Source organism: Otolemur garnettii, unplaced genomic scaffold, assembly GCF_000181295.1.
Source record: "Otolemur garnettii isolate 467f Iridium unplaced genomic scaffold, OtoGar3 scaffold00211, whole genome shotgun sequence".
Lineage (NCBI taxonomy): Eukaryota > Metazoa > Chordata > Mammalia > Primates > Galagidae > Otolemur > Otolemur garnettii.
Genome location: NW_003852606.1, coordinates 1,364,875 through 1,392,847, shown reverse-complemented (window position 1 = coordinate 1,392,847; position 27,973 = coordinate 1,364,875). Strand labels below are relative to the sequence as shown.

Here is a 27,973-nt window from a genome sequence, read left to right as displayed (position 1 = left end):
TAGAGGGCAAGGAAAGAGACCTGGAGAAAGAGGGAGAGATTCTAAGAGAAGGGGACAGCAAGGAGGGGGGAAAAAGATCCAGAGAGAGGGGAACAGAGACCCAAAGACTACAACAAGAGACCTTGAGCAGGGAAGGAGGAACAGAGCTGGATGCAGAGATGGAATAGCTTAGCAGGGTGTGAGGTCAGAGTGTCTGTGAGGTCAGCTGCTGTCCATGGCCAGACCTGGGGTCCCAGTGCCCAGAGATGGGTATGAATAGATCAAGAGTCCCTTTGAATCCTGCAGCCTGAGCCATGGAAACACGGGAGGAACTGTCCCAAGTGTCCGGGGTAGCGTCCTTAGCTGCCACAAATTCCAGCCCACCTCAGGTACCAGGGTGTAAGTCCTACCTGGGCAAGTGACAGAGACAAGGAGAAAGACAGAGAAGAGAGTCACTTTGGGTGAAGACAGAGGAGGTGGAGCCCCGGGAACTTCCTCTTTCTCTGTGTTCTTGCTTTCTCCCTGGCTCTCGGCCTCTCTCTCTCTCTTTCACTCTTGGCCTCTGTCTTTCTGCCTCTCTCCTCACTGCCAGTACCCATCAGATCCCTCAAGCTGATCACTCTGCCTTTTAGGTGAAGATGTCGGCCCAGGAGAGCTGCCTCAGCCTCATCAAGTACTTCCTCTTCGTTTTCAACCTCTTCTTTTTTGTGAGTTGCCTCATGGCTACCCAGCCCGGGCCCCAACCCCTGCCGCAGCCCTGAACCTCACACCCTGGCTTTGCCTACTACCATATTCTCCTCTCCTCTCTCCAGGTCCTGGGAAGCCTTATTTTCTGCTTTGGCATCTGGATACTCATTGACAAGACCAGCTTTGTGTCCTTTGTGGGTGAGGGGGGAATGGGACTGTAGGGGAGACCCTCCCCCCAAGTGACCTCCTGTGGTCTCCCTTATCCCTGGGAGGCCCATAGTGACCAACTTCCTGGGTAGGCTACAGGCTCCAATCCCCTGCTTACCAGTGCTGTACTTCTAGGAGCCTGTGTTTTCCCCTGGCAAATGGGGTTGTGCATATCAATAATAATAGCCATTTCTCAAGCACTTCCTTTGTGTCAGATCGTGTGCTGGTGCTCATCAGATCCTCCCACAAACCTTCCTCTCTCTTGAAGTGATAGGGGAAGTCCCTTGCTGGATGTGATACAGCAAGGAAGTAGAAGAGCAGAAATAATATTAATAACAGTAGACAATACTAATCACCCAAATGTTAATAGCTCATATTTAATAAGTGTTTATCCTATGTTAAAGACTGAGTTTTTATTTATTTATTTATAGACAGAGTCTCATTCTGTCACCCTTGGTACAGTGCTGTGGCATCATAGCTCATAGCAAACTCAAACTCTTGGTCTTGAGCTATCCTCTTGCCTCCGCCTCCCAAGTAACTGGGACTACATGTATGTGCCACTGTGCCCAGCTAGTTTTCTTTGTATTTTTAGTAGAAACAGGGTCTCACTGTTGCTCAAGCTGGTCTTGAACTCCTGAGCTCAAAGCAGTCCACCCACCTTGGCTTCCCAGAGTGCTAGGATTACAGGCATGAGCCACTGCTCCCAGCCTGAGGACTGAGTTTATACATGCTCCCAGGTGCCCCTCAAGACAACCCTGAGAAATTAATATAATTATCCACTAGGTCTCAGGAAGGTTAAGTTACTAAGCCAATGTCATATAACAAGTCATTTAACTGAAACTAATGGGGATGAGAAGGAGCTGAGGGAGGAAAGAGAGAGAGAGAGAAAAAGAAAGGGGCAGAGATCCAGACGGGGGAAACAGGTCCAGAATGAGAAGAGAGTCCCAGAAAGGGACAGCAAATTGCAGTGGGGCAAGGGCAGAGCCCCAGAGAAAGGCAGAAACCCAAATGTAGAAACAAAGAGCCCAAAGAGAGGACCCACAGAATATTGCTCCCCACTTAGGTGGCTGCCTGGGTGGGAGATGGGGCTGCTTGGAGCTATGGACACCAGGCCCACCATCACTGCCTCTCACCTCTCCCAGGCTTGTCCTTCATGCCTCTGCAGAACTGGTCCAAAATCCTGGCCATCTCAGGAATCCTTACCATGGGGCTTGCCCTCCTGGGCTGTGTGGGAGCCCTCAAGGAGCTCCGCTGCCTTCTGGGTCTGGTGAGTCTTCTATTTCCCTCTATCCCTAGAACCACTCCTACACCCCCCTTCAAAAATGCCCTGGGGAGGTTGACCTAGGCACCACCTCAGCCTGACCTCTCCATTCTGCCCCCAGTATTTTGGGATGCTGCTCCTCTTGTTTACCACACAGATCACCCTGGGAATCCTCATCTCCACTCAGCGAGCCCGGGTAAGCTTGCTCTCACTGCCACCACTCCACCTTGGCAGTGGCAGGGGATGGAGGTTGGGGGCTAGGGGGTGGAAAGAGATGGAAACAAAGGCAGATGGGCTGACATAGACAAAAAGAAATAACAGGCTGGGCACATTGGCTCACATATGTAATCTTAGCACTCTGGGAGACCAAGGCAGGAGGATTGCTTGAGCCCAGAAGTTTGAGACTAGCCTAAACAAGAGTAAGACCCTGTCTCTACTAAACATAGAAAAAAAAATTAGCCAGTCATGTTGGCAGGCCTGTAGTCCCAAGTTACTCAGAAAGCTGAGATAGGATTGCTTGAGCCCAAGAGTTGAGGTTGCTGCAAGCTAGGCTGATGCCACATCACTCTAGCCTGTGGAACAGAGCAAGACTATCTCAAAAGAGAAAGAGAGGGAATGATACTGTTTAAAAACACACAGGAAGGAAATCCTGGGATTACATACTTAAAAATAAAATGAAGTATGGAATTATAGAGAAAAAATTAGCTAAATATTGTGAGTGCCTGTAGTCCCAGCTACTGGAGAAACTGAAGCAGGAGGATCCCTTGAGCCCAGGAGTTTGAGGTTGCTGCAAGCTAGGCTGATGCCACTGCACTTTAGCTTGTGGCAACAGAAAGTCAGTCTCAAAAAACAAAAAAAAAAAAAGAGACAGACAGGCAGAGTCAGAGAAAGACACATGGATATGGACAGACATGAAGAGATCCAAAGTGAAACACATGGGACGTGGAGCTGGGAGAGAGAGAACAGGAACAGAAACAGAAGTTCTGGAAGAGGAGAGAGATAGAAACCTAATGAACTCTGAGCAGTGACTGTGGCTCAAAGGAGTAGGGCGCCGGCCCCATATACTGGAGGTGGCAGGTTCAAACTCAGCCCTGGCCAAAAAAATAACTGCAAAAAAAAGAGAGAGAGAGAGAGAAGAAGAAGAAGAAAGCTAATGAACTCTAGAAATAGTGGGAGAAACAGAATGACAGATCTGAGGAACAGAGAGACCTGGCCAGCCATTCACTGAGGCATCGAGGCCAACAAAAGATACAGGGACCCCTTTGGGCTGAAGAGATGCTGGGGTGAGGTGGAGCAGATAGAGCCCAGCCTCACTCTTGTCTCAGCTGGAGCGAAGCGTGCAGGACATCGTGAAGAAGACCATCCAAAACTACCACGCCAACCCGGAGGAGACAGCGGCTGAGGAGAGCTGGGACTACGTGCAGTTCCAGGTGCGTGCACCTTCCACTCCACCCTGACGTGTCCCCAACCTCTAGCTTCCCCTGGTGCTTCGAGGAGATTCCTCCCCGACGTGGCCTCTGGCCCCTGCTCCAGAATCATAAGTACCCGAACCCCTCCAAGTCCGCACCTAAAAGATAAAATAACTGGCCCTAGTCCCTAGATTCTGGCGTAGCTCCCCACCCTCTGCCTCAAAGAGACCCCGCCCCTGCCCCAAGTGGTCGAGTCCCTACACCCAACACTAAGGTGACTCAGCTTCCTCCGTGGTGACTCTGGCTTCCAGTGGATCCCAACTCCAATGAGACTCCATTCCCTGGACACTCACGTCGCCTCACACTCCCATTCACCTGTCCCCTGAGACTGAATTGCACTGCGCACCTAATCGCCTCTCCACAGGGCGATGCTGTAGCTCTTCCCCCAGCCCCAGGTCTCTATGACTCAGGTCTCTTCAAACCTCAAGTTCCAGTAATGTCCCCTAACCTCTTCTCAACCACAGCTCAGCCCACTACCCCCCAATCCTGCACCCACCGCTTAGCCCTCTACTCCTGGGTATGACGTCATACCCATCACTTAGTACCCTGATCCCCAACATCATCTCCTATCTCTCCAGTACTTGTCCGCCTGACTCGTATGCCTGCCTCTTCCAGCTGCGCTGCTGCGGCTGGCACTCTCCACAGGACTGGTTCCAGGTGCTCATACTGAGAGGCAACGAGTCAGAGGTGCACCGCGTGCCTTGCTCCTGTTTTAACTCGTCAGCGACCAACGAATCCGCAATCCACCAGTTCAGCCGGCAAGGACCTACAGGGCGGGCCAGACACAGTACAGACCTTTGCACTGTCTCAGCAAAAGGCTCCATCTATCGCGAGGTGGGTCCCGGCGGCCAGAGATGGGCGGAGTCTGCGAGAGGGGTGGGTCTACAAGAGACCCTAACGCCTCATGAGGGGGTGGGGCTTTACAGGGGGCGGGGTTTCTAGGACGGGTGGAGCGCAAAGAAAGAGCGACTTTGGAAGAAGTGAGGAACAGGTACAGAATTAAGGAAACTAGAGAATCCTGGTAACAACGGAAGCAAGTCGGTGACTGGAAGGGAGGCGAGGGCTGGGGCTGAGAACGCTGGGCCTGGACTTGAGAGAGAATCCTAGAAGAACTCTGCTTGTAACCTTTCCCTACACCTCCAGGGCTGCGCGCAGAACCTCCAGAAGTGGCTGCACAACAACCTCATTTCCATTGTGGGCATTTGTCTGGGCATCGGCCTACTCGAGGTGATCTGGATCCGTCCCCATTTGCCATTGGCCCTATTATCCTTAGATGGCCTGGCACCTAAATGCGTGTCCTCTGGTTGTCCTGGAAAGACGCCCACTCCAACTAACGAGCGGGAGGGGACCTAGCTTCTGTAGCCCTGCTTGGCCGCATGCAGGGAGAGCCTCTTGCCATTGGCCACAATAGCCCTTTCACTTCCTCGCAGGTGAGTGTAATGGTGCTGGGCCTGCTGCTACAGCGCAGGGCACTCCGCCAGGAACCCAAGCCGTCAGTGCCAGGCGCCAACAGTTCCAGCCTCCTGGGACACAGTCTGATCGCTGACGGCGGCAGTGGGCGCTGTGGTGTGCTCAACAGCAGTGGGCGTAGCGGCAGTCTATGGGGTGGCTGGGGCATGGCGGATGCCTGCCCCAACTGGGGGGACAAGGCCCCCCAAGGCAAGCTACCCATGGCCCTGGGGCCCTGGCCACTGTGGGATCAAGATGAGGAGCAGCCAGAGACCGGGAGTGTGGGCGCAGAGGCTGAGGCTGAGGCAGAATTAGAAGCCGAGAAGGGAGAGACAGATGAGCCTCCAGAATAAAGGATCTTGGACTTGCTTCCGACCTTACTCCTCTCAGGCGCTAACCCGACCCTGCCTTCCCACCTACTGAAGTTCTCCCTCTAGCCTCGCTCGTTTCTACCTACTCCTTTCTCTAGCCCTTCCAGTCCACCACTGACTTTCCTCCCTGGTGGTGATGGGGGGTGGGGGGCATCATACCCACTGTTGCCAGCGCCCACTAAACCTTTCTCACTGCGTCTCCTTTCTCTATAGCTCGGCTTCATGACGCTCTCGATATTCCTGTGCAGAAACCTGGACCATGTCTACAAACAGCTGGCTCGATACCGCTAGGCCCCATCCTTCATGAGCCCTACCCTGACCCCTTCAAGAGCACTTCCCCATCGCCTGTAAATATTTGTTTAATGCTCAGTTCACCCCCTCCATTGAGCCCTCCACCTCCTCATTCCCCTGGGGACCCAGGTGTCCGCCTGCCCCTCTCTGCCTCTCCTGAGGGACCTGGGGCTTCCGTCCACCAGCTTCCTGCCCCCAGAGATACTTGGTTTCCTTGACTCATCTGTCGGCCTACCACCTCCCACAAGATTATTTTTCACCCAAACCTCAAATAAATATCTTGCATTTTGGTAAAATAGCTTTATCCTCTGTCAGAACACAAACCAACACACTTTGGGTTGGGGAAGGAAAGGAAGCAGTCTAGCATGTGGCTCACTGAGGAGGAGGGGGGATGAGATTTCGAAGCCTCATCCCACTGCTTGTGCTGCTGAGATAAAGTCATAACCCTTATAAATAGCTTGTTATATTAAAAATATTTCCAGGGCCCATCTGGCTCTGTTCCTGCACAAATAGGGTTAATCTTTGTGACACAAAGGGTAGTAGGGATAGGAAGGAATGAGGGTGGGCTGGCAGCTGGAAAACAGGAAGGGAGACAAGCCAATGTGTAACTAAGGCCCTCCAAAACATCCAGAAGAGCAGGGTAAAGGGGCCCTGTCAGAGGCTGAGAAGAGTACCTGGAGGTTGTCTCACTCCTGTCCTCAAACCTTGATGCTCTGGAGTGATCTGTCCTTTGAGACACCTCCTATGAGGTCTCACTATCAGAGTCAATTCTTTCCTCAGTCCCCACCTAATTCAGCTCACCAACCAAGTTTTGGGGTCCCCTATTGCTTAGGTTTCTGAGGTTAGCCCTTTAAATCACAGCCCTCTAAGTAAGCATGAGGAGAGCTGAAGCGTTCTTCCTGGGAGGAGGATGTTCTGGGAGTCAGCCAGTTTTGAGGTTCCCCTTCAGTCCCTGACCAGGCGGTAAATGTGGTGCTGGGCCCCACGTTCACTGGTGGAGACCTCGAAGACATAGGCAGTGCACAGCAGCAATTCCTGGGTGTCTCTGTTTGTCACCACCTGCCAGGGAGGCCATGAGAAGGGTCTTATGCTTGGAAGGGCAAGGACCACTGTGCCCTTTCCAAGCTACCATGAGACAGCAAACCTCTTTTCCACCCCCACAAAACAAGTTCCACAAATAAAAGGGATGCTCAATATGTCAGCTTCTCCAGCCCCTCCATCGGAGGGGCCTCATATCAGATGGTGTATCACATCTCAGTTAATGGGGTTCCCCCATATCACATTCCGTAGGTTAATGGGATCCCTACCATGTCACACATAAAGGGAGTACCCTCACTTCAGGTCCCCCAGTCAAGGGGTTTCCATCTTAGCACACCCCCCAAAGTTAAAGGGGCTTCCACCACATCATGTTCCCTGGGAAGCTAAGGATCTGCCTTTGGTGGCCTCCACATCAGACATGCCCTGTGAGGTCCCACCATCAAAGTCTATTCTTTCCTCGGTCTCTACCTATCCACTAACCAACCAAGTTTTGGGATTAATGAAGGAGGGATTGATCCCCTTATGTGAGTGCTATGAAGTGTCCACTACATCTTTTCTCTGGGTTAAGGGGTACCCTAAGATAAGGGTCAACTGTGGGGTCCCCACTGCATCAGTTTCCTGGTTAAAAGAGCCCCAGGCAGGACCAGGCACTCACGCCTGTAATCCCAGCACTCTGGTAGGCTGAGGCAGGTGGATCAGCCTGAGTAAGAACAAGACCCCATCTCTACTAAAAATAGAAAAACTAGCTGGGCATTGTGATGAGCACCTGTAGTCCCAGCTACTTGGGATGCTGAGGCAAGGCTATTGCTTGAGCCCAAGAGTATGAGGTGGTTGCGAGCTATGACACCACAGAAATCTACCCAGGGTGACAGAGTGAAAGTGAGGGTAGAGTCCCTGCTTTGTCAGTTCCATGAGTGAAGGGATCCTGTAGGCTGAGAGCCCAACATGGGGTACTCCATTATCTGCCCCCTATGTGAAGAAGTCCCCTAGACTAAAGATTCTGTTGTGAACACTGTCCTCTACATCAGGAGTCCTGCTCGGCCCAGCCCCAGCATGTCACCTGGAGGATGGTGAAGTTCTCAAGGACGCTGTTCATCATGTAGCGCTCAGGCAGCTGCCGCAACTTGTGCAGGAAATTCACCAGGTACTCACACATGGGTGACCGCAGCAGGCGGTACACAAACCTCCCATCCTCCAGCTGGGCCCGCTCCGTCTAAACCAGGGTGCAAGAAGTCGGGAGAACAGTGGTTGAGAGACACATGGGTCACCCCAGGACCTCCACCCTGTGCCTCTCAGATGTCACACTCACTCCCATTGCCATCTTCTCTGCATCATCCCACCTACAGTGACCAAGGTGGAAGCCCTGAACCCTTAGAGATCCGACCCAAGATCTCTGAGTCTATAAACCAGGAGTTCCCCAAGCCCCGCAAAGTGATTCTTTGAACCCTAAAGATTTCTAAATAACTCTGACCTCCAGGAACTCAGATATACTCTAAACCCTCCAAAGAACCCCCCATAAAAGCTCCAAACTCTACATGACCTCGCACCTTGAGATCTTCCAAGTCCCCGGCAATCCCTAAGTATGACTTCTGAACTTCCTTGCTCTATAAACTCCTACATATCCATAAAAACCTTTTCAATTATTGTGACTCTAAATATCTGTACCACATATTTCAACCATCAAAGTGATTCCTACTTGTGATTTATGAACTCCGTAATAGCTCCAAACTTATACACTAAACCCCCAAAGAGGCTAGGATACCTCCACCCTATGCATACCCTCAAATGTCTGAGCCATTTAGCTCCTGGTCCATTCTGCAGCCCCAGAGTGGCAGGCGGCTGGGCACTCACCTGCCCAGAGCTCCACCCTCCAGCCTCACCTCCACCTTCTCCACCACCTGCTTGCCAAAAGAGCAGACCTTGGAGGAACAGGTGAGGGTCATGTGTTCCAGGCTCTCATATTGGCTGCTCACTCCATAGAAGCCACCGCTACTGCTGTTGCTACCGCTGCCAGCCCCTGCCTCCTCGCCACTTGGGCCCCAGTTCAGGTCCGCCTGGGGGATGGGAAACCACAGAAGAGTTGGAGGAGATGTCCTCATAAATAGTGGGGACTCTGCCCCATAACCTGGCTGCCCCATTGTGCCTTTAGTTACCCCTCTCTCCCTCAGTTTTCAAAGTTCTTCACGAGCTGGCTTCTGGAGAACATCCACCTTTCCATCAGTGTTGGAGAAATCTGGGTCCCAAAAATGGTCTATACCCTCTCTCTTCAGTAACCAAAGGAGCCCTGGAATTCACCTTTTTTCTCTTGAAGTCCAACTCAAGAGTTCAGCCCCTGCCAGGCATGGTGGCTCATGGCTATCATCCCAGCACTCTGGGAGGCCAAGATGAGTGGATCATCTCAGCTCACAAGTTAGAAACCAGCCTGAGCAAGAGTGAGATCCCATCTCTACTAAAAGTAGAAAAAAAAAACTAGTTGGGTCTTGTGACAGGTGCCTATAGTCCCAGCTACTCAGGAAGCTGAGACAAAAGAATCACTCTGAGCCCAAGAGTTGGAGGTTGCTGTGAGGTATGATGCCTGGGCACTCTACCCAGGGCAATACAGTGAGAATCTGTCTCAAAAAAGAGTTCAGCCCCTTCTAAGAGCCTGGTTTCTAGGCTAGCAAGGCCCAAGCAGCTCCATTCCACTCTGGGGGCCATCAAAGGGGGTTGACACTCTAAGCCATGAAGACTGACAAGTATGGGCCAGGCTGACACCTAGCTCTCTCTCCCTGAGAGCAAGAGGCCTTAGCTGGGCTGCCACATGATTTATGAGCACTTTCGGTTTTACCGTTGGAACTTACCCAGAACTTAACCAGGAAAAAGGCGTGGGGTGGCCCACGATCATACAGTTCTCGCAGACCACCCTTTTTCTCAGGGAATTTGTCATAGATCTGGCGAACGTCCACGCTCTCAAGAGGGGGTGCTCCAGGGCTGGGGCAGTGTTGGCTGATGTGTACAAACAGGTGCCTCTGGTACTAAGGAAGGTCAGTGTGGGTGAAAAGTGGGAGGTGGGTTGGACCTCCAACCCTCCCTACCCAAGCCCAGCTCACACTGTCGCCATCCCCACAGCTCCAGTTGGCTATTCCACCCAGCACTAGACCTGACCCCCAGACACTGTCCTAACCCCTTTCTGCCCTTGCATCCCCACAGTCCCTCAGTCCCCAACTCTCTGCCCAATCCTCTCAGCTCTGTCCTCACTGCCTTAGCCTCAGCTCAGGCCTCATCCTCTCCCACCCTCATCCCAGCCTCATCTCAGCCTCCCACCTCTCCTCTCCAGTTCATCCTCTATATGGCCCCAGAGCTGACCCTGGCTACCCCCTGCTCATAGTCCTCTCATGGCTCCCCAGTACTCCCAGAACAAAGCCCATACCCCCTCTACCTGGCCCTGTACAGAATAGGTCCTTACCAATGTTCAATGGATAGATGGATAGGAATCCACACAGCTCACACCCCAGACTCCCTTTTTGTCCACATTCTCATGAATCCTTGTTTTGACATTTTACATATCCTGAAAGCCCTTCCCATCTTCTCCTCCAATACATATCTTCCCTGTATCTTTCCAGTCCCAAATCTACCTCTTTCTGGAAACCTCCCTTGATTGCAATCAGATAGAATCTCTCTACCCCACTATTCCGTGGTTCTCCTTTGCCCTCAGGAGAAAGTCTAGGTGCCTTAATTTAGCAATGCCAGCTCTCCCAGAACCAGCACCTGCCCACCTATCTGCAGCCTCACCAGCTCCACCATACTATATTATTTTTCTCCCTGAGAACTCCATGCTCTGCCCATCTCTCTACCTGGAATATTCAATTCCATACATGGCAAACTCCTATATAATCCTCAAAGTCCAGCTCAAATATTATCATACCAGGGAAGTCTTGACTGACTCCCCAAACAGAATTATTCCACTGTACAGCCACAAAAACTTCAGCTCCCCCCATTCCAGCATGCACTCATTATTCAACTGATACCTATCAAGAGATCTGTGTGCAGGCACCAGGGCTACAAGACAAAGTCCCTGACCTCACAGACTGTGTACTGACAGAGAGAGAAAATTTGGAAATCAACCCATGGATATAAATTTCAAGAAATGATATATGCTATTTTTAAAAAAAGAAGGTGACGGCCAAGCCTGGTGGCTCACACTTGTAATTCTAGCACTCTGGGAGGCTGAGGTAGGAGGATCCCTTGATCTCAGGAGTTCACGACCAGTCTGAGCAAGAGCAAGACTCCATCTCTAGCCAGGTGTTGTGGTTGGTGCCTAAAGTCCCAGCTACTCGGGAAGCTGAGGCAAAAGGATTGCTCAAGCCTAAGAGTTTGAGGTTGCTGTAAGCTATAACGCCACAGCACTCTACCCAGGGTGACAGAGTGAGACTCTTTCTCAAAAAAATAAATAAATAAATAAGACATAGTAAAGTATAGTAAGGGGGTTGGAAGTAACAGCATTTGGTATTTTCCATGAAGGTGTTTTAGGAAAGCCTATTTGAGAAATCATCTAGCAAAGGCCTGGATGAATGGAGAGTAAGTTATGGACATACCTGGGGAAAGCATATACTAAGCAGCAGGAATAGCAGATGTAAAGGCCTGAGATGGGAGTGGGTCTAGCATAGTAGAGAAAGAGCAAGGAGGCCATGTGACTGGAGTAGAGTGAATGAATGAGGGTTGAGAGTGTGGAGGTGAGGACAGACCAGGAACAGGGGTCAGTTTGCCCAGAGCCTTTTGGGCAACTGAAAGGATGTTAGCTTTTAGTCTAAGTGTGATGAGAGGATTTAATATGATCCAATTTGGGTTTTACTAAGATCGCCATATACAGTTATTAGTATTTTGACTAGTGTTTATACAATTTATGTTAGCGTTTTGATTGGTGTATATACAGTGACTGCTGTGTGTTCATAAATCCCGGTTCCTTCCCAGTACTAAACTATATTTCCTGGGCTCCTTTACAGTTAGGTAGTAACATAACTAAGTTCTAGCCAATGGGGTATATGCAGGCCTGATAGTTGACACATCCTAGTCATATCCATGAAGCCTCCTACACAATCTTAACTCTCTCCCTCCCTCCATCTGCTGGCCAGATGCAGAGAATCCTTCAGCAGATTCTGAAGCCCTAGAAAATGGAAGAAGCACAAATTGGAAAGAGCCTGGATCCCTGAATCACTGTGTGGAAGGCCCCTGCCAAACCCACACTGAAATGTTACATGAATAAGAAACTTTTGTGGTGTTTCATCTCTAAAACAGTGATTTTTCAACTGGTGTGCTGTGAAAATTTTTAAAAATCATTAATTAAATTTTTTTTTTTTTTTTTTTTTTTTTTTTTTTTGAGACAGAGCCTCAAGCTGTCCCCCTGGGTAGAGTGCCATGGCATTACAACTCACAGCAGCCTCCAACTCCTGGGCTCAAGTGAGTCTCCTGCCTCCGCCTCCCAAGTAGCTGGGACCACAGGCGCCCGCCACAACGCCTGGCTATTTTTTGGTTGCAGCCGTCATTGTTGTTTGGCGGGTCCGGGCTGGGGATTCAAACCCGCCACCTTAGGTGTACGTGGCTGGCGCCTTAGCCGGTTGAGCTATAGGCGCCGAGCCAATTAAATTATTTTCAAAAGAAGTTCAAAGCACAATAAGTATATTCTTCTTTTTTTTTTTTACCTTTTTTTTTTTGATCAACATAATTTACGTGTGCCATGGAAGTTTGTTTAACTATAGGTTCAAGTGTGCTGTGAGATTTTTTAAAAAAGGTTGAAAAGACCAGGCGTGGTGGCTCACACATGTAATCCTAACATTCTGGGAGGCCAAGGTGGGTGAATTGCCTGAGCTCATGGGTTCAATACCAGCCTGAGTGAGCAAGAGTGAGACCCTATCTCTAAAAATAGTTGGGCATTATGGCGGGCACCTGTACTCCCAGCTACTTAGGATGCTGAGGCAAGAGAATCACTTGAGCCCAAGAGTTTGAGGTTGCTGTGAGCTATGACACCACAGCACTCTACTGAGGGCAACAAAATGAGACTCTGCTTCAAAAAAAAATAAAAGGTTGAAAAATGCTGTTCTAAGAGTTGAGACTTCTGTCAGCTCACCCTGACTAATACAGCATCTGTCTGTATCCTAACCCAGGAGAAGCTCAAGCCCAGAAACAAGATCTGCTTTCCCAGTTCTTAATATGCTTTCCAAATCCTGATAAACAGTAGAAACTAAAACACATCTGATGAATAAATGATGGTCTGGAGAGTTTCTCTGACCTTCCCAACCTGTGACTGCATGACCTTCCAGTTCCTTTATTCCCAAAGTATGGTTCCTCGGTCAGCCACATCAACACCACCTGGGAGCTTGTTAGAAACATAAATTCTCAAGCCCCACATCACAATTAGTGAATCAAAAGTTCATAGATTGGGGCTTGACAATATTTGTTTTAACAAGCCCCCCCCCCATTATTCTGATATAAGCTAAATTTTGAGAATCACTACTCTCTGCCTTCCCTCTCTGTCACCCCTCTACATTTCAAAAATCTCTTAATGACTCTCCCAAAATTTCACTCACTGAGTCAACTGCATCCGGTGGTTCCACAAAGGCTGAGAACTCTACCAGCTGTAACCGGGCAGTGCCCAGGGCCCGCGCCTGCCAGGCTGGGGGTGATGGGGCAGGTGGGGGCAGGGGTGAGAGGGATTGGGAGGCCTCATACCCTAAAGAGAAAGAAGAAAGAACAATAAAAGTTGCTAACATTTGTTGACTATATCAGGTACCATTGTCTCTTTCCTGCCTCCACTTAGAAGCTGAAAAAGCTAAATACTCACTTTCCCAGCCTCCCTTGCAGCTAGAGGTGGCCATGTGACACAATCCTGGCCAATGAGATGTTAGGGGGGGCTTCTGGGAAGGAGTTTCTTCCTGAATGAAAAAGACAGAACTTTGGGAGGAGAAAGCTTTTGGCCGTGGCCAGGTCCTGCTTGGAACATAGTGCCTGGAGTCATAGCAGCCATTATGACAGAGGCCAAGAGAACTATAGAGATACCAGTCCTAGTATTGCTGAGCTACTGTGTCAGGACAGGAGCAGCCCACCTCCAGACTTTTTGTTATGTGGAATTGACAAAAAGTTAAAGCCTTTATTATTTCATTAAAGCTTTTACTATTTAAGGTACTATTAAATTTAGGTATTTGGTTATTGTAGCCAAAAGTGTTCCTAATTGATAAATCTGTGGAACCTGAGGGAGCCAGGGACTCCCTCTTTCACTGACATAAGTTCTCAGGACCACATTGGCATGGACTTCTGGAAGCCATCTTTGCTGCCCAGGTGAGCTGAGCCTGCCTGGAAATGAAGCCACCACAGACAAAAGCAGATCAAAGGAATTCCTAATGCTGCCACTTGAGCAGCATCCACTTCAGGATCCAGCCCTGCCTGAAGCCATAATTCTGAATTATCAATTACTAGAACTGACAACTAAAAAAAATTATTTCTCTCTCTCTCTTTTTTTTCTTTTTTGGCTTCAGCTAGCCTGATTTGGGCTTCTATCACTTGCATTGCATGAATATACCTCCCCAATGTCTCATAAACTAGCAAGTGATAGAACACAAAACCAGTATGCATCTGGCTACAGAGCCCTGTTCTTAACCGTTGCAAATTCTGCCACTCACCTTTCCATACCTATATACACACATACTGGCACATACACAGTCTCAGAGCTGGGCTTCAGTAACAATATGTCCTCTGATTAATGGAAGGTTGAAGGAAAGGCAGTTGAGGTCGAGGAAAAAGCGGGGAGCCAACAGAGGGTGGACAACAGGCTCTTACCTGGGAGGTCGGTAGATGGAGGAGTCAGTGACAAGGAGAACGATGTCTGGGAAAATGGCTTCACACTGAGAGAAAAAGGAAGCCAGGGGTCAGCAAGATAGAAAAGTGCTTATTTAATGAGAGGCCACAACAAATTAGACCTGTGCTGGAACATTCTTTGCACAATGTCACTGAAGCTTCACAGCCTATTGAATAGGTGAAATTACCGCTCTTCTCATTTAACAAATGAGGAGACTGAGGCACAAGTGATCTGCCCAAAGTCAAAGTCACACTGCTGGGAAGCAATGGAGCCTGGACTTGAACCTAAGTTAGTCCCAACCACAAAGCCCATACTCTTGATGGTGACATTTTGGTATCCTTTGCAAAATGTCAGAAAGAGAAGAGAAACCAGATCTTGGGAGGTGGAGAAAAGACAAAGAAGATGGGGAGCTTGAAGAAAGAAGAGGCTGAGGGGCTGAGAGGGTGGGAAGAAAATAACCAGGGCTCAGGGGTGGGGAGGCAGCAACATCCAGTAGAACTTTCTGTGTGACGAAATGAATGTTTTACATCTGCACTGCCTAGCCACTGGCCATCTATGACCACTGAGCACTTGTGTGGTTTTATTTTAAACAGCTGCTTATGCCTAGTGGGTTATTATAGTATAAGTCACAGATCCAGAGGTTCAAAGGTAGCCCAGGAGATGATGATGTGGAGACTCAGAAGTCTGAACATGGCATGGTGGTCAAAAGTCAGGAAAGAGAGCAGGCCAGGTGCAGTGGCTCACGCCTGTAATCCTAGCACTCTGAGAGGCCGAGGAAGGTGGGTTGCTTGAGCTCAGGAGTTTGAGACTACCCTGAGCAAGAATGACATCCCATCTCTAAAAAATAGCCAGGCATTGTGGTGGGCACCTGTCATCCCAGCTACTTGGAAGGCTGAGGCAGAGAATCACTTAAGCCCAAGAATATGAGGTTGCTGTGAGCTATAACACCACAGCACTCTGCCCAGTGCATCAAAGTGAGACTCTGTCTCAAAAAATAAATAAATAAATAAATAAATAAATAAAACAAATCAGACAAACAAACAAAAAGGTCAGGAAAGAAGTCAAGCTCCCTCCCCTGCAAACATGTGGTCCCTTGAGCTTCTAGGGACTTGTTTGGATGCTTTCGTGTATCTCTCAGCAGCAGCTCCCCATTGAACTTATCTACTAGTCTAGATCCTATAGCCTGTCATTTGACTCTTCTTCTGGCAATATCCTCTGCCTTGCTGTCCTGTGGCCATACTCCCTTAGTGACACCAGCCTGGATCCTTTAGTTCCTGCCTGGGCTGAAATTTGTACTTCCCATGATCATCCCATTTTCTATCTCGCTAGTCTAGAAACACATCCTGTCACTCTCAGGGATTTCTCAGAGCTGAAAAAGACACTCAAGTACTGCTAGGACCCATTTCTTCCTTCTGAGGAAGGCGATAATAACTCCTGTTCTACCCTCAGGTCCACGAGCCACCTCAATGGAATGGAAACAAGCCCTTCCATGACTTTTGGGGGCTCCACTTTGTCCTCCCTGGAGTCTCAGGACCTGTAACTGATGTTCCCATGAGCCTCTAGGGCTAAGACAATCATACTGGGAGGTTATTATACCACACACATCCTATAGCCCCCCCAAGTCCCATGCTGAGCTCATTTCACCCTAAAACCCACTTCTTCCCCAGGATGCACATCTCCAGATGGTCCCACCAACTCTAGTCAAACCCTGGATGCTATCCTTGCCTCCTTCCTCCTTCCCAAGCCAACAGGCCCTAGCCCTGTTTCTCCTCCTCCCAGACTCCCTCTGCCTAGGCCTCTCCTCACTATCTCAGCTCAGACCCTGTCCTGAGCACTTATTATGTGCCAGGTCCTATCCTACTAATTATACATGTGTTAAACTCATTTATCCCAAAAACAACACTGTAAGGGAAGTACTATTATTATCCCCATTTTAGAGATGAGGAAACTGAGGCTCTGAGCATTAAAGTCACCTACCCAAGGCCCATAACTCATAAAGGGCAGAGATTGGATTCAAATCCAGATAGCCTAGCTCCAGAAGGTGTGTTCAAAGGGAAAACAGGAGCTAGAAGGAGTGAGAAAGTTCTCTGTGGGGATGTGAGGGTAGGGGGTAGGTCCTGAACCAAGACACAAAATACTCACTCTGGAACACTCCAGGGGGGTCCAGAGCCCCCTGACCAAAACTGGAAAAGCTCAGAGGCCTGGAGAAGAGAAAAAGACAGGTGGTTATCAGTCCCCTGTTGGCAACTGCAACCCCATCCCTTTAGCCCCAAACCCCACAATCCCTAACTCAGGCCACCTGAGGACCAGCAGAACCTAGCTTGGCCTGCACGGAAGGTGCAGAGATAAGCTGGGCTGAAGACATGGTAGCCATGGTCTGGAAAGCCTTGTCCTTGGAAACCTGGTCCTGAAGAAAAAAGTGCCAGTTCATGTTAATAGGGGAGTCCCAGTCAACACAGCAAAGGTGGAACAATGCCAAGGTGGGGCCAGGATGGGACGACACAGAGCTGGGGAGTCAAGGCAAAGGGCTAGGGGAGGGTTAAACTCCCTCTCACTATAGCCCCTTTGCCTCTCCTCCTGGATGGGGCAGTTGTCTGGAGTGAGAGTGAATGGGAGGTTGGGAAGGGGGACTTACCACATTCAGGGCCTGCCCGTAGGGGTGGGGAGGGGTGCCAAAGGAGGAAAGAAAACATGACTTAGGAAGTGAGGCCTCACTTTTCCCTCATCTCCCTGCCCTACCAGCCCATAGTCCCACCATCCTGAGTTGAGCAATGGGAATAAGAGGAAAAAGGCAAAGGGATGAACATGCAGCAAGAAGTGACAGTGGTCAGTCCTGGAGAAGGGATTTCTCTGCCAATATAAAAGACAGTCATGAGGGTTTCTAGGTCAAGAAAAAGCCAGAGTGGAGAGCCCAGATGCCCAGGCAACAGAAAAAGGAGAATTTTAAACCCAGGGGGAATAGAAGGTGCATGTTTCATATTACAGACATAACAGAGAGGGCACAGAGAAGGTCCAGGAAAGACCGGAAGTGAAGGCTTTTAGACTTTGAGAGAAAGGAAGGGAAGGCTTCCGGGTACAAAAAAGTATAGGAAGTGATTATACTGAAGTTCAAAAGAAGAGAAAAAAAAGAAAGAAAGAAAGAAAAAACACCCAGAGAGGCAGAATATGAGGGTCTCAGGCCAAAAGGGAACTGGAACTCCAAAGGATAAAGAAAAGAAAGTGGATATAAAAATCTCCAACAGAAAATGAAGATTTCCGGACACAAAAAGCAGGTGGGCCACATGGGGACAAGGAAATAGGAAGATAAACTAAAGGAGAAAAAGAGGCGATCTTCATAGCACAAGAGGAAAGAAGAAGGAAGAACAAAAGGAAAAGAGGGAAGGGTGAGTAACACAGTAGTCAAGGAGAGGACTAATGGCCTGACCTTCTTACTGTCCTAAGTTAAATCTTCATCCCTGACTCTATGGGCTCCCTCCCTACCTAGGGTCTCTATACAAACCCTTTTGCTGAGCCACTGACTCCCCACTTTGGATTTCTATACTGCCTGCCCCATCTACAGAAGTCCCTGACCCTTGGTCTCTGTCCCCCTCTCTCTGGGTCTTTTCCCTCCTCTTGGGGACTCTGTCCCCCTCTCTTTGGGGCTCTGTGACCCTTTGTCTATAAGTCTCTGTGCCACTTTCCCTGGGTCTCTGCCCTTCTCTCTCTGGGACTCTGTGCCTTTCTCTCTGGGGCTTTGTCACTCTCTCTCTTGAGCCCTGTCCTCATCTGCCTCTAGGTCTCTGTCCCTCTCTCTCTAAGTCTCTGTCCCCCTCTCAGGATGACTGCCTTGGTCCCTACCTTTAGCTTGGACTGGATTTCCCTTGATTTCCTTCGGGTCAAAACCTGGATGTGACTAGAGACCTAGAGGGATCAACAGAGAAGCAGGTTCAAGCCACAGTCATCATCCCTTGTGTTCAATACCCCTTCCCTTCCTCCAGATGCCTCACTGAGCTGCTAGAACATGAAAGATGACAAACACAAAAGGTACTAGCTGTCTCAAGAGGAGGCCAACATAGATGTATCCATAAAGGCTATTCTGGATGTGAGGGTGACCTGGCTGCAACATCTGTCAATCCACTGATCACCAGGGTTAACTCGGCTGGTCTGATGGCTAGACAGTAGCCCCCTTCCTCCCTCATCACTCTACATGCATCCTTCCCAAAGCAGCACATTTGGTCAAAGAAGACAATCTTCCCTGATAGAAGAGGATTGTTCTTCGGTCAGGGATATATGAGTAGCTGTGGTCCCCTACTAGAACCTACAAATAAGCTTGAAAGGTCCGTAAAGGCTATTCTTTCCAGGAACTTGCTAACTTCACTGATCTTCCCCAGGTCCAGATCTCCATCCCCTTCCCTATTGCTTTCTCTTTGGCTCTTTTGGTCTCTCTGGTTCTAACACAACTGTTAAGAAAACTACCGCAAAAGAGGCACAGTTAGAGCACACTGCCAAGATGACAGATAAAAGCACATGAACCAGATTCTCCTTGAACCTGAACCTGCCCTTACTAGGATATCTCTAAGAAGACAGGCCCATCCAAGACAGAAGTCCCCAAGTCAGTTCTGAGACCTGTTTGCGAGTTCGGGTCTTCCCCGTTCTCAGCTTGATGTAGCGGGCAATCAGTTCATTCCGACCTGAAGATTCAAAGATGGAACAGAGTTAGACCTTCAGCAGGACTTCCTAGCAGAGGAGAAACTAGGGAAGAAGAAAGTACCAATAGTCCTCAAAGGTCTGTAGCATCTAGGTTGCAGGTCTCCTCAGCTTTAGGAGAGCCAGATTGCTTGGGTTCACATCCTAGCTTGATCATGTACCAGTTCTGCAATCCTAAGCAAACCACTTAAACTTTCTGAGCTTTAGTTTCCTCATCTGTGCAAATAGTGATGCTAGTTCCTACTGAGAGTTGCTATGAAGATATAATGTATTTTTACCTGAATGGGACTTAGAGCTCCATAAGTATTGGTCATTATCATTGTTAATTGGTGGAGGACTGGGCAAAAGATAGAGGTGGACTCACCATACATCTTTCCTTCATCAGACAGTATGATTTTTCGGCGGCCGCAGGGTGGGTAGATGGCCAGGGCCTCCTGGAAGCTCTGCTCGATGTCTGGGCTCCAGACACCCTCTGCATCTGGGCTCCCATCTCCCCCAGCCCCCTCGCTGCCTCCAGCACCCTCCTCACTGCCTTCCTCACTGCCTGTCCAGCCGCTGCCATCATCCAGGGGGGCCCCAACCCGGGGTTCTCCCATCTGGGCCTGGAGGAACAGAGAGCTCAGCAAGCTTCCCCTGACCCTCTTCGAAGGACCAATTATATGAGGGCTAGGAGTCTGGACTGCTGGGTCCTGGAGGAAAAAAGGGGCTGGATCGCTGCAAAAGCTTAGGGTACAAGTGTTCTCCTCTGAGTTTCCAGAGGAACTGCATAGTGATGAAGTCTTGAAGTCATCATTACCCTAGAATAATGCCTAGGGATCATGAAGGCTAAAACTTTGGGTATGGATTACTGGTTTTAAACAAAATGGGAGTCAGGAGCTAGCTGCCAGGAGGAGGGTGTGGGTACAACCATCCCAGTCCCACCCCAAGAACAGGTGCTAGGATGCGAGCAGCAGCTGCTAGAAAAGAAGAAGAGGGGACAGGCCAAAGTAAGGCGGGTGGGAGATCTAAAAAGACTGGGACCAAGACCCAGAGAGACGGGGACAGAGACTAGAGAAACAGGGATACAGAGACCCAGAAAGAAGAGGACAGAGACCCAGAGAGAGAACCACAGAGACCTAGAGAGAAGGGAAGGGAGACCCAGAAAGAGGTGGACAGTTTGAAGACAGAAACTGAGGCCAAGACCAGGAAAGACTCACAGAACCACAGGCTGGGGGTGCAGGGAGGCTGCCATCAGAAGAGCCAGAACAAAGGGCCCAGGCGACCCCTCCCCCAGCTTCCCACAACCCCCACCAGGGGAGGGGCTGGACAACAGGGCAACTCCCCTCCGCCCCCCACCCCGTCACGTCCCTCCTCTTTCCTCCCCTCCCCCTACACCGTCGGCTCGGATCCAACTCAAGTTCCCAATGACTTTCCGGAGGCCGGGAACAGGGAAAACTTTTCCCAGTACACAGAGATTCCGCCTCCCTGGAGGCTCCACGCCTTCCACATCTTTCCCAGGACCCCAGGGTCCAGGGCCCCCTTTCCCCTCCTCCTTCACACCCTGGCAGACAAAGACCCCAGCCCGAGCCCAGTGGCGCTGCTGCGCTCAAGACCCCCGTAGGCCAAAATCCCAGCCCAGCCCTTCTCCATGTGGCCAGACAAAGGGACGGTGGAAGCGAGTAAGAAAGGTCCCCCCTAACATTACGCTCCAAGCTCTAAACCTCCAAAGACACAAGACTGAAGACCCAGAAAGCCCATAGCGGTCCCTTGGCTACCTCGGAGGCCTTCCCTTCTCCACGAAGAAAATCACAGCGCACAAATTGCGCACACGGGTCTTTCTCACTCCAAACTGACACCACTGCAGATGTTCACACACCCCCACAGTCCATCGGAACCTTCAGCCCTCACCCACTCCTGCGCGCACTCTAACACCCAAACTCAGACCCATCCGCAAAAATTCTGACTCTGGAGAAAGTTGCAGCTGCATACTTAGGCTCACAAGCGCAAACTCTGGGCCCCAGACAAATAGAGCGCGGAGAGCCATTCAGAGACCTTCCCACAACACACACGCCTCGCAACCAGCAACTTCTCACCCCAATTCACACACCCCAAAGAGGAATCCCTGACTCCCGCTGGCACCTTCCTACCTCCCGGCCTGGGGCTGGGGAACCGCGGGCGGGCGGGGCGCAGCGAGAGAGAAAGTTGCCTGTAGCTTTGTTTGGGAAAAGTGGGAGGGACCGGGGGGGGGGCGGGCCCAGGCTGCGGACAGTGGGACCCAGGATCCCGATCGTGACAGTTTGGGGGAGAATTTTTGCCTTGGGAAAGATGAAGTCTATCTGGGGTTCTGGTTGAAACTTGGGATTTGGACGCTTGGATTCCTAGGAGAAGAGGAGGATTGGGGGTTTCGACTCCAAGTCTAAGGGGTCCAGGAAACCTGCGTCTGAGGGAGGAGGGACAAGAGTTGGGACTCTTGGGTCTGAGAAAGGAGACGTGGGCTCCCAGGTCTGAAAGAGGAGGGGGCGGAGGCCTGGACTCCTGTCTCAGGTACTCTCGAGTGTTTGTGTGTTGGGGTGTAGAAGTGATACGAACACAAAGAATCTTTACTGTTCACAGCCCCAAGTATATTTTTGACGATTGGTATATGGGGAAGGATTTTGATTGATTCCTGTGACAACACGGTTTCCTTTTGACCTCACCACAGTTAATGGTCATGGTGAAGACCACCAGAGTGTACTGGAGTCTCACAGAGTTAAAGACTCCTGCACGCCCTAGTGGACTAGAGGTGGCAGCTGTCCCAGGACAGGGGGAGCCTCCGGGACTGAGAAGAGACAGGTTAGGGCCCGATTCCTTAAGAGTGAAGGGTTGGGTGTTCAAACTCATGAGACTAGAGGAGGCTGCACACTTGGGGTCCTGAGGGAGAAGGAGGCCCTGGTTCTGAGTTCCTGTAAGACTAGACTTAAAGTTTCCGGAAAGACCTGGGCTTTTTAGTGGGACTGGAGAGGGAAAAAGAGAAGGGATACGGAGAAAGGCTCGGTGACAGATATAAGATTAAAGAACGAGCGAACTAGAAGGACCGCTAGGGCAGCGCCCGTAGCTCAGTGGGTAGGGCGCCGGCCACATACACCCAGGATGTCGAACCGGCCCGGGCCAGCTAAAACACCAATGACAGCTGCAGCCAAAAATAGCCAGGCATTGTGGCGGGAGCCTGTAGTCCCAGCTACTTCGGAGGCTGAGGCAAGAGAATCGCTTAAGCCCAAGAGTTGGAGGTTGCTGTGAGCTGTGACGTCACTGCACTCTACTGAGGGCAACATAGTGAAACCCTGTCTCAAAAAAAAAGAAAAAAAGGGCTGCACCTGTGGCTCAGTGAGTAGGGCGCCGGCCCCATATACCGAGGGTAGTGGGTTCAAACCTAGCCCCAGCCAAACTGCAACAAAAAAATAGCCAGGCGTTGTGGTGGGCGCCTCCCAGCTACTCGGGAGGCTGAGGCAAGAGAATCGCCTAAGCCCAAGAGCTGGAGGCTGCTGTGAGCTGTGATGTCACAGCACTCTATCGAGGGTGACAAACTGAGACTCTGTCTCAAAAAAAAGAAAAAAAAAGAAGGACCGCTGGACCTCTAGCGTTTCCAGAGCAGAGGGAGCCTAGGAAAGAAACTTACTGGCGCAAGACTTGGGGCACAGAGGCGTGGCCCAGGTGATGGGGAGTGTCTCGTTAGGGGACGGAGCCATCTGCAGTTAGAGACTCGGATGCTAGACAGAGATCAAAGAAGTGCACCAGCGGGATCCGGGTCTCCAAGGCTGAAGTCAATCGGCAGGGGCGTGGTCTAACAATTTGGGCGTGGCCAGGGGAATGACTTCTTGGCTCTGGCTTAAAGGGTGTGGTTAACGAAGAATGAGGGGCGTGGCTTTGCTCCACGGGAGGGATAGCAGGTGGGTGTGGTCAGTCGTCGGGGTGTGGCTAGGGCTCGCGGCGCGCCTCCAACGCTCCAGGTATCCAGCCTGGGCTCGAGACCAGAACTGTTTGGATTTAACAGTCCGTGGACCTCCGGAGCCTGGGAGTCCAGTGACCAGACTGTGGTCTAGTATAAGGGCGGGGCGCAGAAGAAGGGGCGGGACGTGGGAGAAGGTGAGGAATGAGATATGAGTACGAATGTAAGGCGAAAGCGAGGAATGAAATCAGTGTATGAGGCAGAAACCAAGAGCCCGGCCTGGGAAAAGGGGGGATGTGGCAGGATGGAGGGAGTAGAATTGGAAGAAAAAGGGAGTGGGTGGAAATGGTTGTAGTGTGGGGAGTTGCCCAGACTGGGGACACAGCGTGGGCCAGGTGGGTGGTGGTCAGTGTGGGGTAGAGCCTCGGTAGGGGGCTCTGATCCTTACCCTTGCCACAGCCTCCCCGCTCGCCCCGCAATGTGGCAACCACTGGTCTTGCTGCTGCTGCTCCCCTCTGCCCTGGTGCCCCCCTCCACTGCAGCCCCTATCCGCGATGCTGACGCCCAGGAGAACTCCTTGGGTCTTCTAGGCCTCCAGAGCCTACTCCAAAGCTTCACCCGACTTTTCCTAAAAGTAAGCCATGGCAGGGGTTGGTGGGAAAGAAGAGTTACAGAGAAGAGAGACAGTTTGTGGTCAGACCAGGACAAACAGGAAGAGAGGGAGTCAGAGAGAACAACAGGGATACCAAGAGGTAGGAAGAGAAGGAAGGCAACAGACAAGGAGAGAGGGACATGGGACAGAGATAAGAGTGGAGAAAAAGAGACAAGAGGAGGGAGGGATGGGGACAGAGACAATCGGCTAGATAGGGGGCAGGAGAAGTAAGATAGTGGGGTGGGGAATAGAGACAGAATAGATTATACAGGCCAGAAGTTAAGCCCTAAGTGTCAGAGGACAGAGAGGGAAGGGGACAGGTAGGACATCAGACAAGACCTCAAGGGTATCCTGGCAGTGCTGCAGGTGTACTGGGGTCCAGCAGCTCACCAGTCCCTCTTCTTGTTCCAGGAAGACCTACTTCGGGGCATGGACAGTTTCTTCTCTGCCCCCATGGATTTTCGAGGCCTCCCCAAGAACTACCACCAAGAGGAGAACCAGGAGCGCCAGCTGGGTAACAATACCCTCTCCAGCCACCTCCAGATTGACAAGGTGCCTATGCAGGGAAGCCCCTGCTGGAGTGTCCTCACAATCCCTGATCCCTCATGCTGCAGTATATGTCCAGAGGGAAGGAGGGCAGAGGAGGAAAGCGGCTTTGCTGGCTCTCTCTCATCCAATCTCCACAGGTGACTGACAACAACACAGGAGAAGTGCTGATCTCTGAGAAGGTGGTGGCATCTATCCAGCCAGCAGAGGAGAGCTTGGAGGCTGACTGGAAGGTTTGTTTGTGCCCAGCCCCCAAAGCGTCCAGACTCCAACCTTTTCTGTAGTTTAGGAGGGTAGGAAGAGAAGTTGCTCCTCCCCCCTCCTTCTGTGTGGCACTTCCTTCTCTGGGCCTCAGTTTTGTCATCTGTCAAAAGGGACAAACCAACTCTCAAAAATGAGGTTTACAACCTCAGAATACATCCCCAACTGTTTAGTAAACCTGAGAGGGTTTTTGAGTGCCAAAGTGTTTTATAGACCAAGAAGTAATTTCAATTTCAATTGCTTGGTAAGCTTCACCCTCAGAAACCTCAAGTAAGTACTCTGCAAACCTCAGAAAATTTGTTTTTTTATACTGGGTCTCACTCTGTTGCCCAAGCTAGAGTGCAGCAGCAGCATCATAGCTCACTGCAACCTTGAACTCCCTGGCAATCCTCTCCTCTTTGGCCTCCCACAATGCCGGGATTTCAGGAATGAGCCACCATGCTGGGTCTAGAATATTTTTTAATCTATCCAAAAATGCTTGGTAAACCTCTCACTTGTAAACTCCAAAATATGATTTTTAGTGGCCTGGTGAGGTGGCTCATGCCTATAATCCTAGGACTATGGGAGGCTGAGGCAGAGGGATTGCCTGAGCTCAGGAGTCCTGCCAGAGCAAGAACAAGACCCTGTCTCTAAAATTAGTCTGACACTGTGGCAGGTACCTATAGTCCCTGCCTCCAGGGAGGCTGGGGCAAGAGGATTACTTTGAGCCAAAGAGTTTGAGGTTGCTGTGAGCTATGACACCATGGTACTCTACCAAGGGTGACAAAGTGAGACTCTGTCTCACAATATATACAAATAATATGATTTTTAATTCCACAGTGCTTTATGAATTCCAGATCCTTTTTGTGTTTCTCACTTTTTGTAAACTAACGTGAGTGTCTGATCACAAAGTACTTTGCAAATATCAGAGTATTTTTATTCCTAAAAAGTTTTGAGAATTCTGCAGTTCTTGGTAAACCTATATGGTTCTCACATAAATAATACCCTCTTTTTTTTTTTTTTTTGAGACAGACCCTCAAGCTGACCCCTGGGTAGAGTGCCATGGCATCACAGCTCACAGCAACTCCTGGGCTCAAGCAAGTCTCCTGCCTCAGCCTCCCAAGTAGCTGGGACCACAGGTGCCCGCCACAACGCCCAGCTATTTTTTGGTTGCAGCCATCATTGTTGTTTGGCGGGCCAGGGCTAGATTCAAACCTGCCACCTTAGGTGTATGTGGCTGGCGCCTTAGCCACTTGAGCCACAGGCGCCGAGCCTTTTTTTTTTTTTTTTTTTTTTTGGTAGAGACAAAGTCTCTCACTTTATTGCCCATGGTTGAGTGTCATGACGTCACACAGCTCACAGCAACCTCCAACTCCTGGGCTTAGGTGATTCTCTTGCCTCAGCCTCTTGAGTAGCTGGGACTACAGGCGCCCACCACAATGCCCAGCTATGTTTTTGTTGCAATTTGGCCAGGGCTGGATTTGAACCTGCCACCCTCGGTATATGGGGCCAGCACCCTACCCACTGAGCCACAGGCGCCGCCATCCAATACCCTCTTTTTTTATTTAAAAAAATTCAAAGTTATGGAAAAAAACTTTTTAAATAATACAATAAAAATGCCTATATTTTCTTTTCCATAGATCAAAGCTTTTCCATCTTAGTGCCATAGGCATTGGGGCTGGATAATCCTTTGTTTTGGAAACTGAACTGTGTACTTTAGGATGTTTGGCTTCTACCCACTAAACAGAAGTAGCAGTCCCACCCCACCAGTTGTGACACCCAAAAATGTCTTCAGACTTCAGTTGAGGACCCCTGGCCTAGATTCACCTCTTGTTAACACTTAGCCAGATTTTATCTATTTTTACTTTTTAATTTCTGAACCATATGACAGTAAATTGCTGACATCATGATACTTCACACCTAATAAATACTTAAGCAATCTAAGAATAATGTATTCCAGCTAGGTACCATGGCTCACATCTATAAATCCCAGCACTTTGGAAGCAAAAGTGGGAGGATGCCTTAAGTCCAGAAGTTCAAGAACAGACTAGAAAACATAATGATACCCATCTCCAAAAAAAAAAATTTTTTTAATTGGCTGAGTGTGGTGACATGTGCCTCTTGTCCCAACTACTCAGGAGGCTGAGGCAAGAGGATTGCATGAGCCCAGAAATTCAAAGCTGCAGTGAGCTATGATAAGGCCACTGCACTCCAGCATGGGTGACACAGGGACCCTGTCTCAAGTAATAATAATAATAATAAGGCCAGGTGTGGTGGCTTACATGTGCAATCCTAGCACTCTGGGAGGCCAAGGTGAGTGAATTGCTTGAGCTCAGGAATTTGAGACCAGCCTGAGCAAGAGCTAGACCCCATCTCTACTAATAGCCGGGCATTGTGACAGGTGCCTATAGTCCCAGCTACTTGGGAGGCTGAGGTAAGAGGATCCTTTGAGCCCAGGAGTTTCAGGTTGCTGTGATCTATGACACTACAACATTCTACCCAGTCTGACAAAGTGAGACTCTGTCTCAAAATAAATAAATTAATGAATAATTTCCCACAAGACCTGCAATACCATTTTGTTTTGTTGGGTTTTTTTTTCCTTTGTTTTTCAATTGAAACAGAGTCTCACTTTGTCACCCTCTTTAGAATGCTGTGGCATCATAACTCACAGCAACTCTTGGGCTCAAGTGATTCTCTTGCCTCAGCCTCCCTAGTAGCTGTGACCACAAGCGCCCACCTGGCTATTTGTTTGTTTGCTTGTTTGTTTAGCAGGCCTGGGCCAGGTTCGAACCCACCAGCCCTGGAACCACTGAGCTACAGGCGCCCAGCCCCACAATACCATTTTGACATCCAATAAAAAGTTGCTATCAAACTGTTAATCCCTGTATCAGTTTGCTAGGGCTGTCCATAAAAAAAGTGCCACAGATTGGTTGACTTAAACAACAGAGATTTGTTGTCTCACAGTTCTCAAGGCCATATGTTCAAAATCAAGGTGTTGACAGGGCTGGTTCTTATTGAAGGTTGAGGGAGAATCTGTTGTGTGCCTCACCTGGTTTCTGGAGGTTTGATATTCTTTAGTTGTAGAAGCATGCCCCCAATCTCTGCCTTCATCTTCACGTGGCATTCTCCTTATGCACATTTTCCTGTCCAAATTTCCCCTTTGCAGCCGGCACGGTGGCTCATGCCTATAATCCTAGCACCCTGGGAGGCCAAAATGGGTGGCTCGGCTGAGCTCAGGAGTTTGAGACCAGCCTAAGCAAGAGCAAGATCCCATCTCTAAAAAAAAATAGCCAGACATTGGGCGGCACCTGTGGCTCAGTGGGTAGGGCACCGGCCCCATATACCGAGGGTGGCGGGTTCAAACC

At 49.9% G+C, this 27,973-nt stretch overlaps 3 protein-coding genes across 5 annotated transcripts in view; 2 read left to right on the top strand and 1 right to left on the bottom strand.

The window, feature by feature from the left end:
* Positions 1–529: 529 nt before the first annotated feature.
* On the top strand, positions 530–6,010 carry CD37 (CD37 molecule). Of its 2 annotated transcripts, none has more exons than XM_023507923.1 (8): positions 530–686; positions 792–864; positions 2,016–2,140; positions 2,256–2,330; positions 3,460–3,564; positions 4,219–4,437; positions 4,747–4,830; positions 5,034–6,010. In XM_023507923.1, exons 1-8 carry the CDS (start codon positions 618–620, stop codon positions 5,403–5,405), a joined length of 1,122 nt encoding a protein of 373 aa, XP_023363691.1. In that variant the 5' UTR covers positions 530–617; the 3' UTR covers positions 5,406–6,010. The 2 variants fall into 2 exon arrangements, with proteins under 2 accessions (XP_023363691.1, XP_003801544.1); XM_003801496.3 differs by having other exon boundaries at positions 615–686; positions 5,637–6,010.
* Positions 6,000–21,471, bottom strand: TEAD2 (TEA domain transcription factor 2). Of its 2 annotated transcripts, none has more exons than XM_003801495.1 (12): positions 21,393–21,471; positions 19,631–19,868; positions 19,186–19,250; positions 18,418–18,480; positions 16,880–16,987; positions 16,723–16,781; positions 14,562–14,626; positions 13,316–13,458; positions 9,593–9,766; positions 8,633–8,806; positions 7,813–7,965; positions 6,000–6,773 (listed from the first exon to the last, which is right to left on the bottom strand). In XM_003801495.1, the coding sequence occupies exons 2-12, from the start codon at positions 19,860–19,862 to the stop codon at positions 6,660–6,662; spliced, it is 1,350 nt and encodes a 449-aa protein (XP_003801543.1). In that variant the 5' UTR covers positions 19,863–19,868; positions 21,393–21,471; the 3' UTR covers positions 6,000–6,659. The 2 variants fall into 2 exon arrangements, with proteins under 2 accessions (XP_003801543.1, XP_012668036.1); XM_012812582.2 differs by lacking the exon at positions 21,393–21,471 and adding an exon at positions 17,216–17,227 and having other exon boundaries at positions 6,660–6,773; positions 19,631–19,877.
* Positions 21,472–23,648: 2,177 nt separating this feature from the next.
* Positions 23,649–27,973, top strand: part of DKKL1 (dickkopf like acrosomal protein 1) — a 6,262-nt gene continuing 1,937 nt past the window's right edge. Inside the window, exons 1-3 of the mRNA XM_003801546.1 lie at positions 23,649–23,804; positions 24,234–24,374; positions 24,509–24,601. Of these exons, the coding sequence (XP_003801594.1) occupies positions 23,649–23,804; positions 24,234–24,374; positions 24,509–24,601 (390 nt within the window). The remainder of the gene's footprint in view (positions 23,805–24,233; positions 24,375–24,508; positions 24,602–27,973) is intronic.

What these genes read in the sequence shown, in the direction of transcription:
- TEAD2 (XM_012812582.2), bottom strand. Translation starts at nt 19,862, where the DNA reads ATGGGAGAACCCCGGGTTGGGGCCCCCCTGGATGATGGCAGCGGCTGG. An exon ending in CCCCCCTGGAGTGTTCCAGA is followed by an intron (nt 14,627 to 16,722) that starts GTGAGTATTTTG and finishes TTTTTCTCTCAG; the next exon opens with TGTGAAGCCATTTTCCCAGA. An exon ending in TCCATCTACCGACCTCCCAG is followed by an intron (nt 13,459 to 14,561) that starts GTAAGAGCCTGT and finishes CTTTCTCTTTAG; the next exon opens with GGTATGAGGCCTCCCAATCC.
- CD37 (XM_023507923.1), top strand. Translation starts at nt 618, where the DNA reads ATGTCGGCCCAGGAGAGCTGCCTCAGCCTCATCAAGTACTTCCTCTTC. An exon ending in TCCGCTGCCTTCTGGGTCTG is followed by an intron (nt 2,141 to 2,255) that starts GTGAGTCTTCTA and finishes TTCTGCCCCCAG; the next exon opens with TATTTTGGGATGCTGCTCCT. An exon ending in TCTCCACTCAGCGAGCCCGG is followed by an intron (nt 2,331 to 3,459) that starts GTAAGCTTGCTC and finishes CTCTTGTCTCAG; the next exon opens with CTGGAGCGAAGCGTGCAGGA.